Source organism: Pinus tabuliformis, chromosome Q (assembly GCF_031772625.1).
Source record: "Pinus tabuliformis cultivar Carrire ecotype Pingquan chromosome Q, CPIR1, whole genome shotgun sequence".
Taxonomy (NCBI): domain Eukaryota; kingdom Viridiplantae; phylum Streptophyta; class Pinopsida; order Pinales; family Pinaceae; genus Pinus; species Pinus tabuliformis.
In genome coordinates this window covers 795,793,819-795,808,075 of record NC_142296.1, presented here as the reverse complement: position 1 = coordinate 795,808,075, position 14,257 = coordinate 795,793,819, and the positions used below count along the sequence as shown (strand labels likewise).

Genomic DNA, 14,257 nt, shown 5'->3' with positions numbered 1-14,257 from the left:
TGCTGCAACAAGTCAACAACAAAAGTGACAAGCACACTTCAGGTACGCATTGTAATTTTAATTTGTATTTATTCATTATTATACACTTACATGTGTTTTGCAGACAGAGGTCAGTTGAAGGGTATTTTGTTTTGTTTTGTTTTGGATTGGTTTCGCTGGGCAAATTTTGCATGCAGGTAGAAGAAGATTCTAGTACAACTTCAAGCAAGAATTCAAGAGCAGAAGTATCAAATCAAAGGAAGCATTGCAGCGGGACATCCTTTGAAGACATGAAAACCATCCATATATTGTGAGGAGGTGTCAAGGCCAAGAGTCATCATTGTAAAGTTGTAAAACAATCATTTGTAAAAGTGTCATCATTGGAAGAGTCAATCTGCCAAGAGTCGAAAAGGCATTATTGGGAGGTATAGGAGTCTATGTTGGGATGATGTCATGGTTGGGTTGCAGGGCATAGTGTGATTGGGTGTTCCGTCAAAATCATTGTAAATCATATTGTATCGCTAATTGTTGTCCCTGGTATGGGAATCCACACTCTTGTCTCATTCCAGTCATTATAGGGTGGTAGGGAGGTGTTAGGCTAGTGCATGAAGTCACCTACAGGTTGGAGCCTATGAACACTTCAAGGTGGTAGGTTGGTCTAGGATGTTGGGGCATCCATTTAGTTGACTACAGAAGAAACCAGGGCGTTGGGGCATCCTTCGAGTGGGAGTTGGAGAAGAATGTTTTTCTAGAATTCTAGGAAGTTGTTGCTTTCATTTCAGTTGGGCCTGAAGATTAAAGAATTTATTAGAAAAGCGTTCGGTGATTTTTGACCCAAAGGAGTTTTCTACCTAAAATTCTTGTGTCTACTGTGTTCTTTTATTTACTGTTATTACTGCATAAACATTAATAATAATTGAAGATTAACTAATGCTCTGAAAAGATTTAAAAGTTTTAAATGCTAAGGAACACTGTTTCAGCCCCCCTCTCCGTATTTCCAACAATTGGTATCGGAGCTTGGTTCCTTCAATAGCAGTCTAACAACTGGAAGGAGATCATGGAGTATACTAAGAATAGAGTTCCTTGTTTAATGGAAATAACTATGCACTTTGGAGTGGCAGAATGCATATTCATTTGTTGGCGCAAGGATACGAAGTATGGGAAATCATTGACAAAGGCTTCACACCGACCCATGATGAACAAGGTAAGAAAAATATGGTATATGATGCAAAGGCTAAAGATCTTATTATCAATGGGCTTATCAAATCTGTTTATCTTAAGGTATTGAGTTGCAAAACTGCTAAAGAGGTATGGGGCAAGCTTGAAAATATATATGCAGGTGACTCAAAGGTGAAAGAAGCAAAGCTTCAAATTTTCAGGGCAAAATTTGAGCAACTCAAAATGAGGGAAGATGAAGATATTGTTGCATACTTTCAGCGTGTTGATGAAACAAAAAAACATTGGAAGGTCTGGGAGACCCTGTTGAAACGAAAATTGTTGTCCGAAAGATTCTCAAAACCCTACCAGCAAGATTTAACCCTAACGTATATGTCTTGGAAGATAGATCGAATCTGATCAATATCAGCATAGATGAATTGCATGGAATTCTTACGGCATATGAAATGAGGATTGAAGAAGAGGATGGCACATCTCACTTAGAAATAGCATTTGCCGCATCCAAGAAGAATAGTAAGGACAAGCAGACTCCGAAAGCAAAAACTTGCAATTGTAAGGATGAGGAAAAGGAAGAAGATGAAGAAGAATTCTCAGATAAAGAGTTTGCCTATTTCACGTGGAAAATGAGAATAGGTACGGGAAAATTCAAAGGTAAACTTCCATTAATATGTTTTGATTGTGGTGAGGTTGGGCATTTTGCAGCCAAATGTCCTCACAAAAATGAGGTTGTTACGAAAGGAAAGAAAAGTCCTAGGAAGTTCAACAAGCAAGGCAAGAAGAAATGGTTTAAGAAAAGTTTCTTCTCCAAAGAAGATAGCTCCTCATCTGAATAAAATTGTGATAACAAAGAAGAATTCAATGGAAGAGTATTGTTTATGGCCAAGCACAATAAGCAAGAGGCACCTGACGAAGAAGGAGACGAAGAAGAAGAAATGACTGAGGTTGAATTTCAAAACGAAGTAATCAGGGTTATCAAAGAGCTCAAGGCCAAGAAGAAGCACGTCAACACTCTTGAAGACGAATTAAAGACAGAAAGGGAACAGGTCCTAAATCTTAAAATCAAGGTTGAAGAATACAAACGAATTGAAGAATCGCTCAGGAAAGAATTAAAGGAAAGCAACAAGGAAAGAGAAGCATTGGAAGTTGAAATCGTTTCTTTACGAAAGGAAGTAAAAAATGGAAAACTCTTCAAAACTATGCCAACAACTCAAAGACTTTGGATGAACTCATCAGCAACCAACGATCATGCAGTGACAAGACTAGTCTTGGTTACAAAGAAAAATTCGAAAAGGAGTCAAGTCCTTCTATGACAACTAAAGAAGATGGATATGCAAAATCTACCAAGCAGGTAGATCTCCAAGCTAAATCAAGAGATCGAGATTCGCAGGAAGAACCTTGGAAGACAATTCCTCGAAGAAGATTTCCTCCCAAGTATCAACCTATCTTTTATGGTCATTGTTATTCATGTGGAAAGTTTGGACATAGAGCTGCAAAATGTCGCATGTATGTTTGGAATGAATATAATTCCAGGAGATCTCTCAAAAATGGATATTCCAGAACTCAGCAGAATATCAACAGATTTGATCATTTGAGAGATGATGTTGAATGTTACAAATGTAACAATTATGGGCACATGGCTCGAGATTGCAGGAATAAGAAGGTCTGGAAAAGGAAATAGGTACAGGAAGACAAAGGAGATAACAAGGTTTCAGCAGTTGTGCTTTCAGGATTTGTAAAAGCAAAAGGTCATCAGGAATAAGCAGTTGCTTCAAATAATGGCTCAAGTCAAGATGGCCTGTTAGGTGACTCACTATTTTGAACAATCTGGCTTGTTGACTCCTTAAAGTTTGTAGAGGAGGAGTCTATGCAGTGGTATATGGCACAAGTCTACGATTGACAAGAAGGTAGTTTGAACAAGATGGCAGTTTCATTACAGGTTCAGGGGGAGCAAAACAGTTGAAGGATTACAGGTTACCAAGAACAAGGCAAGATTAGTCTGCAAAGGATATGCACACGTTGAAGGAATCAATTTTGAAGAAACATTGCTCTCGTTGCTAGAATGGAAGCTATCAAGATGTTTCTCACTTATGCTTGCTCGAGAAAAATCAAGGTCTACCAAATGGATGTTAAGTTAGCTTTTCTAAATGGTAAATTGGAGGAAGAAGTTTACATTGAACAACCTGAAGGTTTTCTGCTCTCTGACAAAGAAGACTATGTCTGTAGATTAAATAAGGCTCTATATGGTCTCAAGCAAGCTCCTAGGGCTTGGTATGCTCGTCTTGACGGATATTTACATCAACAAGGATTCAAGAAAGGAAGTGCTGACAGCAATCTTTATGTGAAAATGGATCAAGATAACCTAACAATTATCGAAGTATATGTGGATGATACAATCTTTGAAAGCAGTGATGATAGATTAAGTAAAGACTTTGCCACAAAAATGCAGAGTGAGTTTGAAATGTCTATGACTAACGAATTGACATACCTTTTAGGGCTTTAGATTTCTCAGCGGGATAAAGGAATATCATATATCAAACCAAATACATCAAAGAAATGCTCAAGAAATTCCAGATGGAAGATTGCAAGCTAGTCCTTACCCCCATGGTAACATGTTGCAAGTTAAGCTTAGAAAATTCATCAAAGGATGTGGACCAAAGGTTGTCTAGATCCATGATTGATAGTCTCTTATATGTGACAGCCTCCTGGCCTGATGTGATGTAGGCAGTTGGACAAGTAGCAAGATTCCAAACAACACCAAAAGAATTTCATATTATTACCGTCCAAAGAATTCTTCGGTATCTTAAGGGCACAGCGAAATATGGTCTATGGTATCCCAAAGGAAATGATCTGGTCATCCAAGCTTATACAGATGCAGATTGCGCAGGAAGTGTTGATGATCGTAAGAGTACCAGTGGAGCAGCATTCTATCTAGGTGGTTGTCTTGTTTCATGGTTAAGTAAAAAGCAGTCTTCAATCTCGTTATCCACAGCAGAAGCAGACGGCAGTAGCTTGTTGTACTCAACTTCTTTGGATGAAGCAAACTTTGCAAGATCTTCAATTCAAGTTTGATGAGCCTATTCCCATCTTCTGCGATAACACCAGCGCCATCGGTATCTCCAAGAATCCTGTGATGCATTCTAAAACAAAGCACATTCCAATTAAATATCATTTCGTTAGAGAGCAGGTCACTGGAAAGAATATCAAGCTTGAATATGTTGGCACAAAGGAACAAATTGTTGACATCCTTACCAAACCATTACCTCGTGAAGCATTTAAGTATCTTCGCCAAAAGCTTGGGGTTCTCCCAAGTTTCCATTAGACTCTTTCTCTTATCTACTCGAGCATAAAGAGGGAGTGGAGGTGTGTACAGGTCCGCAAGATGGTTGTTTGTCAAGGGGAGTTACCCTTTGCCATTGATGACAAAGGGGGAGAGAAGGCAGTAGGAAGAGGTGTCATGATCGCAGGAGTACTTGTGTTGCCATCAATGCCAAAGGGGGAGATTGTTGATTAGTGGTTGTCATTGATGTCAACCCAAGCAGCACCAGGGGCTACCCCGATCTTGCATGGGCATTTTGACTTGACAACTTACTCTATTCTGAGTCAAGGATCTTCTAGATGGATTCTACTCGTCGAGATGTTTCTGTTGATATATGGCACGCTAAGTAATTCTTCACGGTTTGAGAGATATTCATGTTTGAAGTTAGTAACCCCAGTTAGTGGGCTAAAACCCTATGGGTTTGTGGGCCTTGTGGCATGGCACTCATAATTGGTTGTGGTCATTGAATATTCAATAATTAATAATAAATAAATTGCTCCTAGAAGCCCTACAATGTTCACTTGTTGAGGACCCTCTCAACTAAAAACATTCATATAAATAATGACCCTCGTATCCTCCTCTAGTAGGGGATTTTGTGGCTTAAAACAAGTCATCGTGGCATTTTCACTATAACTTTTTTTCTGCAAAGCTTCAAAAGCTGAAATTAAAACTAATTTGAGCCGAAATCTTGATGAACCTCGTGACCGAATTTCAAATCTTGGTTCGCTATATTTTCGGAGATATGATCTGAGGAAGTTAGGGTTTTTGCAGGCTCCCGAATTCCATGTCAAACAGGTAACGTTGGGAAAATCATCATAACTCTCTCTGAGCATTGGATTCAAATTTCGTAAATAGTCGCAGAAATAGGACAGACTGTAGTTTGTTGAGTAGCGTTTTCAGGGCCAAAGGTCGCAACAGTGACACGTGGCACTTCGTACAAGTTCGCTCTACTGAACCAGTCTATAATCAGGTCATCATGGGAGATTGGGTATAGCTCTTTCTTGAAGAATCCAATCTTGATCAGACTTGTGGGGTTGGAAAGAGGACTCAGAGGGATACCACAAGACGAAATTTCAGACCCTGGAGATCCGAAATTACATAGATACAACATATTCAATATCGAGCTCCTAGAAGGCAAGAAAAAGCATGCATTCAAGGATCACTGCAGTAAGGACCACACATCAACAGTTAAGGGTAAGTCTCCTACAACAAGGTATGTATGATTAGTGTTTACATTTGAATTTTGAGTATCATCTCTGACATATGTTTTTGCAGGACAACGTAAGTATATACAGTGTCTCGGTTATATCTCTATGTCTCTATATGTCACAATTAGTTTTTCGAATGTCCTATTCTTGATACTACACATTTTATGCTACATATTCTTGATGCTACACCAAGTTTGCTAAATCTATATGATGTTGTAAGTTCATGTTACTTGTCTTGTCATAGTTGATAGAATTGTCTCTGTTGTTGTACTTAGAACTTGGTTGAGAAGTCTTGGGTTGAGAAGATAGATGTTTGTTTAATTTCAGCTCAACCTAATGACAGAGGTGGAGGCGATTAAGATTGCCGCGCAAAAGCCATGATTGGTGGTTCCATGGATTAACCACTATGGTACATGCGGGAGTTACGGCGTATGACGATTTCACCCAGAGGGTATTGGAGCGTTTTGAGAGGAGAGACCCGGAAGAGCACTTTGGAGAGTTGACATGGCTCAAGCAGACTAGTAGTGTTGAGGCCTATATCTCTGAGTTCCTAAGATTGTCAATGATGCTGCCTCATTTATCAGAGGCTAGGAGGGTCTTCATGTTCTTGGAAGGGCTATCAAAGCCACTTAGGGGTTTGGTGAGGTCCAACAGGGCCACTACTTTGCAGGACGCAGTTGGTAGAGCCTGGGATTTGTAGGATGCTCTACCCAAGGCCAAGCGCAAATACCGCCCAGGCAGGTGTTCCAGCAGAGGGGAAGAGACACGAGGGCTCCACCACCGAGAGCCAACTAGGGGCATGGACAGTTGGATGAGGAAACTCGGAGAGATCTACGGAGGAGGAAGTTATGCTTCGCCTGTCAGGAACCTTAGGCACCAAGCCATAGATACACAACGGGCAAGGCCCATTACATTGAGGTCTTCTTTGATAGTGACCAGGAGGATGACATAGAGTTGGAGATAGGTGGAGATGACAGCATGGCACATACGAAGAGGGGACCACCACCACCTCCACCACCAGGGGGAGCCCCTTTCGCACCAGTAGAAGGGGTCCTTGCGTCCTTACACAGTACCCATATTTTTGACTTTGAGGATCATAGGCACTATGCAAGGGCAGCGTGTCTCAGTGTTGGCGGACAATAGGGCCACCCATAATTTCATCGATGCACAAATGGTCCAGAGGAGGGGTATCACGACCAAGGAGTTTGAGGGCTTCTCAATCCTTGTGCCAGGGGACCCGACCATGCAGTGTATGCAATATGTTCTCACTTTGGTAGTGACCATGGGGAACTATTCAGTGACAGACCATTTCTTTGTGGTGGATGTATCGGACACCAATGTGGTGATGGGAGTCCAGTGCTTTATTCTCTTGGTTGGGTCACTACTAATTGGAGGAAGTTGGAGATGGAGTTTACAGGGTCGGATGGCAAATTGGTTGTTCTACGGGGCATGGATTCTTACCCTCCACAAACAGTCTCAGCGCACAGGATGGAGGTTGACCTAAGGCATGGTGACATTGAGTGGGTGGTGGAGTTGAGGATTTTTGAGGCTGGGGGTCAACCCAAGCCACCACACCCGGACATACAGGCCATCCTAGACAGATACCCGGTAGTGTTTGGGGACATACCGCCAGGGAAGCCACCTGACCAGGGGTTTGAGCACACGATTGAGCTAGAGCCGAGGGTACAGGTTGTTATTACCACTCCATACAGACATCCCAAGGCCTACAAGGATGAGATTGAGCAAGCCATTCATGAGTTGCTGGCACTTGGGCATATTAGGCCTAGCTCTAGCCCCTTCGCTTCATCAATTGTCCTAGTGAAGAAGAAGGATGGAATGTTGCGCATGTGCATAGATTACCAGGCACTCAACAAAAAGACCCTAAAGAATTGCTACCCCATTCCACGCATAAATGAGCTGATGGATGAGCTGAGGGGAGCCAAGTACTTCTCCAAGATAGACTTGCGTTCAGGGTACCACCAGATCAGAGTGAGGGATCAGGACGTCCCCAAGACGGCTTTCAGGTGTCACTATGGGCACTTGAGTTTCTGGTTATGCCTTTCGACCTAACCAACGCACCTGCCACCTTCCAGTCCTGCATGAACCATGTGTTCCATGGGCAGTTGCGGAGATTTGTATTGGTATTTTTTGACGACATTTTGATCTATAGTCAGACCTGGGAGGAGCATTTGCAGCACTTGGAGGTGGTGTTGCGCATTCTAGAGGAGCAGCAGTTCTACGCCAAGTTGTCCAAGTGTGAGTTTGGATTGACAGAGATGCTCTATTTGGGGCATATTATTGGGGAGGATGGCGTGAGAGTACATGAGGAGAAGATTAGGGCCATCCAAGACTGGCCAGTACCCCAGAATGTGACAGAGTTGAGGGGTTTCGTGGGTATATGCACCTACTACAGGAAGTTCGTGAAGGGCTTCTCCCAGTTGGCAGCCCCCCTCACCGATTTGACCAAGAAGGGGGCATTTGAGTGGACCGATGGAGCATAAGAGGCTTTTGAGCGCCTCAAACAGGTGATGAGCAGCTGCCCGGTGTTGGCACTTCCAGATTTCACGTAGCCCTTTGTGCTTGAGTGCGATGCATCAGGGGAGGGCATAGGAGCGGTCCTAATGCAAGGGGGGCACCCGATAGCTTTTGAGAGTCGGAAGCTACTTCCCCACGAGCAGCTATACTCCATATACGACAAAGAGATGCTAGCCATCATGCATGCACTGGCCAAGTTTAGACAATACCTGGTGGGCAACAGGTTCCGGGTGAAAACAGATCACAATAGCCTCAGATTCTTTTTGGAGCAGAAGCAGCTGCAGGAGAGGCAACAAAAGTGGGTGAGCAAACTTCAAGCATATGACTTTGACATTGAGTATGTCAAGGGTCGGCACAACGTGGTGGCTGATGCGTTGTCTAGGAGATCGACTACTATTTCGCTGATGAGCATTGTGTCGGATTGGAAGGTGCAGTTTCTAGTGGAGTATTCCAAGGACCGATTTGCATGCGAGGTCCTTGATGGCGCAGTTACAGATGACCGGTACAAGGTGATGAACAAGGTGATCTACTACAAGGACCGGATTATTTAGTGCCTAACTCCCAATTGAGGGAGAAGATTATGCAGGCTGCCCACGATTCACCGTTAGCAGGGCATCAATGGTTCACCAAAACATATAGGGCTATCAAGGAGCATTTTGCATGGAAGAGCCTTAAGGGTGATGTTCTAAGGCACATCCAGGAGTGTGACGTGCCAGAGGAACAAGGATGAGCAGACACACCCTACGAGATTGTTACAACCTCTTCCTATCCCTTAGGGTAAATGGGAGAGTATTTCGATGGATTTTATCACCAGGTTTCCTATAGTCCAAGGCAAGGACTGCATCTATGTGGTGGTAGACCAATTAACCAAATTCGCCCACTTCTTCGCTATTCCTGCCTGGTCTTTGGCTTCACAGGTGGCTGAACTGTTTTTCAAGGAGGTGTTTTGACTTCATGGTCTTCCAAACACTATTGTCAGTGACTCGGACAAAAGGTTCATGGGGGGATTTTGGCAAGATTTATTTCGGTTGGTGGGTACTGAGCTCACCTCGAGCACTAGCTATCACCCCCAGACTGATGGGCAGACAGAGATTGTAAACAAGTGGCTGGAGGGCTATTTATGCAACTATGTGATGGGCTAGCAGCGTGCATGGATACGGTGGTTGCATTTGGGTGAGTACTGCTACAACACAATGTACCACATGTCCATAGGTATGTCCCCATTTCGAGCTTTGTACGATTATGATGCATTGAATTTCGCTGATATGATGTTTGGAGACAGTCGGGCCCCAAGGGCCAAGGATTGGATACAGGAGAGCCAGGATATCCTACAGGCTCTCAAGGACAACCTACAGATTGCGCAGAACCACCAGAAGCTCTATGCTAACAGGGGCCAAGTAGAGAGGCAATTTGAGGTTGGGGATCCAGTTTTCCTGACTTCAATCGTACAAACAGTCCACGCTTAAACAGAAGGGGGCCAAAAAGCTCAAGGCTCACTTTTATGGGCCGTATAGAGTCACTAGGAGGGTTGGTGCATACGGTGGTTGCATTTGGGCGAGAAATGCTACAACACAACATACCACATGTCCATAGGTATGTCCCCATTTCGAGCTTTGTACGGTTATGATGCATTGACTTTCACTGATAGGATGTTTGGATACAATCGAGTCCCAAGGGCCAAGGATTGGATACAGGAGAGCCAAGATATCCTATGGGCTCTCAAGGACAACCTACAGACTGCGTAGAACCAGCAGAAGCTCTATGCTGACAGGGGCCGAGTAGAGAGGCAATTTGAGGTTGGGGATCTAGTTTTCTTAAGGCTTCAGCCGTACAAATAGTCCACGCTCAAACAAAAGGGGGTCGAAAAGCTCAAGCCCCACTTTTATGGGCCATACAAAGTCACCAGGAGGGTTGGAGAGGTAGCATATGAGCTAGAGCTACCTCTAAGGAGCTAAGTTCACAACATTTTTCATGTATCTTGCCTGAAAAAAGGCACTGGGCCAACAAGTGATAGCAACTACAGAGTTACCACGCATGGATGATGAGGGGCATATGGTTTTGGAGCCTAAGGCTATTTTGGACACCCATGAGAGACACTTGCAGAACAGGGTCATCAAAGAGTTCTTGATCAGATGGAGGAATCTGCCTGATGAGGATGCCACTTGGGAGGGAGAGCAGATACTCCAACATCCATCCTTGCAGTTGCTTGAGGACAAGCAACATTTTGGCAGGGAGGACTGTGATATTCCCACTTAGCAATATTGCTAAGGGGAAATATCTATTTTGCCAATTTTGTCATATTTTGCACTTTCACTTAGGAAAAGTGGGTTGCAGGACCCCACTTGAAGTTTTGAAGCTAAGGCAAAGGCCCAACATAGGAGAAAGGGAAAAATTGAATGGTTAGTGGATGGTGGGGGCCACACCAAAGAGGGAATATGCTCCCCTCTTGGAAATATGCACTCTTGGAGGGAAAGGATGGAGGAAATCAATGGTTGGGTCCCACATGAGCAAATTGAAGGCACAATGACAAAATAGAAGGAGGGACTCATTTTGGGGATCTTTGATCATTTCAACATTCACTCTCACTAGCATGCTTGAGCTGGAAGCCAAGTCTGCATGTGTTGTTGAGCACAAAAGATTTTCAGGTGAGAATCTCACCCTTGCTTCGATGGACCTCGAGTGCCAACCCTAGGAGGGAGTCTTCATCATCTTCAGTATGATCTGAGAGCCTTTTCAGCGTGTTGTGGAGCTAGTTCTGCAAAGACTGCATGGGCCTACGTAGTACCTATTCGCGCCACATGTGGGACACTTAGAGGAAGAGGAGTTTGGGGTTGAAACTTGAGAAGGAGTTCCAAAAGGGGATTTGCTGAAATTACAGGTGGGTTGAAATACCCATCCACAAGGGAGCTAGGAGAAATTGGGCCGAAATTCTAGGGCTAGTGTTTGGCCAAACTCTTTCTGGGTTTTGGTGGGCTATTGGAGGAGAGGTCGGGGTTAATTTCCCGGAAATTTCTGAGCACCGAAAGGGGGTCAAATCATCCATTCTTCACAGCCAGCAGTTCAATTTTCTAGGTGTTCAGCGCAGGGCCATAGAGGGAACAATTACCTAGCAGTTGGGGCACTTGTTTTCATCAGTTGGGCTTTACTAGCTTGCCTTGGGCAAGCCCAAGTGCATGCCTTTTGATCTCATATTGTACCCCAGGTGTTTTTTCTATGTTTTCTTTGTTTATCATTGTAAATTTCCCTTAGGAATATTACATTTAGTCTTCAATGTAAGGATTAAACCTAAGGCATAAAAAAAATTGAAAAGAAAATCAACATTTTTAGAATAAAGATTAAAATTTAAAAAAAAAATGCATAAAAAGAGATAAATTTAAAATTTACATAAATTATAGAATAACAAAAAATAACAGAGATATACCTACAAATTTCTAAATACACCAGCGGCTATGTGAAGTTGGAAACTAGTTAGGAAACCTTCTCTACTCCTCAGTAAATTGATATTGGCAAAAAAAACTCTCTTCCCCCTAGTAAAATCATGAAAAACAAATGGGTAACTGAAACACAAAGAAAAATATTAAAAACAAAGAAATGGCAAAAATCGATGCTCATACCTACAAGTGTGCCCACGGTAGAAGGAAATTGATCTCCACTACAAAAAATCACGATAATGGCCAAGAGGAATGGTGTTCTCCCCTCCTTCGCTCAACAAACCATATTCTCCTCATTCTCTGCTCCAAACAATGTTGTTTGCAAAATGAGGGGAGAAAAACCAAAAAATTGGCACACATCCATGCACAGGTGATTTTTTTGCTCATCTTGCAATTTTTTGGGACCCAAAAAATTGGCATTGCTCAAAAAAATCGTGATTTTCTGATTTTATCACAATGTTTGGAACATCGCACTTGATTATATTCCTTGCAATGTGTCATGAGGTAACTAAGGAATCTTATTCGCTAAAGATTCTTCCAACTTGTATAAATAGGTGTAGAATGGGAGTCTCATTTATTGTACTCTTTTTGGCAGAAGAATCACTTTGTATCAAGTTTATATTCTATTATCTTGAGACAGTGGTTCACTCACATGAGGGTCAATGGTGGGTTTATTTTGAAATGGCCAAACTTGGGCTCAAATGTTACTTCATGTTTATTAATGTTTATTAGGCATGATATTCTCACGATGGCTTGGAAGGTCCACATGGGCAGCTAATGCATCCTTCCTATGAATTCAATTATATATAATTATCATTTTTAATTAATATGGAACTGTAAATGATTTGCAGGAAAAAATAATATTTATTCAAAGCAATTACAAAATAAAACCGTCACTATCTTGTTTCACCGCTTTGTGGAACATTTTGCCCGGACCACCTTGCCTGCAGAAACAGACCTTCCCCTAGGTGCTAGGCATATTTGGCGGAGTAGATTCCCTTGATTACAGCACCCCAACGGGTGTTTTGGAGGGTTGTAAGCCCTTTACACCTCATTGCAATATTCTCAAACAGTGGAATGTTTACCACCAAGTTGATTTACATTACTATATGATATTTAAAACAAGTACTAGATACTAATTATTCTCAAACGAAATTAGTATCCCATCAGTTATAAAATCTGAATTACTTCCTAATCCTGTTTAAAATTTCTCAAGGATTGCTTTTGCCAATACCCTATTAGATATTTTATAGATAGATGGATACACGATCAAAAATATTGTTAGTAGTACCTCTTTCAAGTTGCCAAAAAGCTGAGGATTGTGGAGGAGCTCCGCCATTTTGGAGGTTCTGGGGTGGTGCACCCACATTGTGCCATCCATCAACTGGACTCCATGGTGATCACAGGCTTCTATCATCTTATCCATATCTTCGACGGTGAGGGCGGGAGGTTTTTCCAGCAGAACATGTTTTTTGTTCTTAGCAGCCTTGACGACCCACTCAAGGTGGAGAGTTGTGGGCAGAGGGATGTACACCACATCCACATCTGCATCGTCTATGACCTCCTGATAACTCCCATAGAGCTTCATCTGTGACGGGAGATTGTTCTCAGCCGAGAAGGCCTTGGCTTTCTCCAAAGATCGACTCCCCAAGGCATGTATGGTCGCCCCCTTCGCCATCCCAATTGCTCTCCCCACCTTTCGAAAGATTTCCGCACATCCCAACACCCCAAATCTTACACGACATGCTGCTTCTTCTTCGCCCATCACTACTGCGACTGCAAATTCAGGTCAGTAGTTAGATGACACTGCAACTCAACCCCATAATATGCCCTTTACCAACAAATGGGGCAGTGTAATTAAGCCAAACCTTTGACGTAAATAATTAATATAATTCATTTTAACTGACCCATTTTAATGACGGGTGTACCAAAACAGGATCTTTATTTAATTTATTGTATTTTTAAATATTTTATTATTATTATTATTTTATACTAAAAATGGAATGAGTTATATATTTTTTTATTATTTAATTTATTGTATTTTTAAATATTTTATTATTATTATTTTATATTAAAAATGGAATGAGTTATATTTTTTTTTATTATTTAATTTATTGTATTTTTAAATATTTTATTATTATTATTATTTTATATTAAAAATTGAATGAGTTATATTTTTTTTATTAATAATGGTTTATATTGTATTTTTAAATATTGTATTATTAATATTTTATATTAAAAATAAAATAAGTTACATATTTTTTGTTAACGAATATTTACATTATTTTATTTTTAATTTATTTTTTTCAAATAATTAATAGAGAGAAAAAGTTCAATATAGATATTCAAACAATTTATTTAAGTTCTATTGAAATTAAAAAAAATAATAATAATAATTACTTTATCTTTATAAAGTTATATAAAATTATCTCATTTAAGATAAATATGAAAATATTTTATTTATTACTTGAAGAGTGAGTGAAATATCAAATAACCAAATAGAATGAAAGTGAAATATTGGATTGTAAAATGACCCTATCCTCTATTTTTAATTATTTATTTATATGATTATTTAATTTTTTGTTTTGGTTGACCTTAGTGAAAATTATTTT

The 14,257-nt window shown here is 41.2% G+C and overlaps 1 protein-coding gene across 1 annotated transcript in view; it reads right to left on the bottom strand.

Annotated features, from left to right (window-relative positions):
* LOC149221877 (putative oxidoreductase At4g09670) overlaps positions 1-13,508 on the bottom strand; it is a 171,430-nt gene extending 157,922 nt beyond the window's left edge. The window contains exon 1 of the mRNA XM_089385259.1: positions 12,937-13,508. Coding sequence (XP_089241385.1) covers positions 12,937-13,410 — 474 coding nt within the window. The 5' untranslated portion in view covers positions 13,411-13,508. The remainder of the gene's footprint in view (positions 1-12,936) is intronic.
* Between the last annotated feature and the right edge of the window lie 749 nt (positions 13,509-14,257).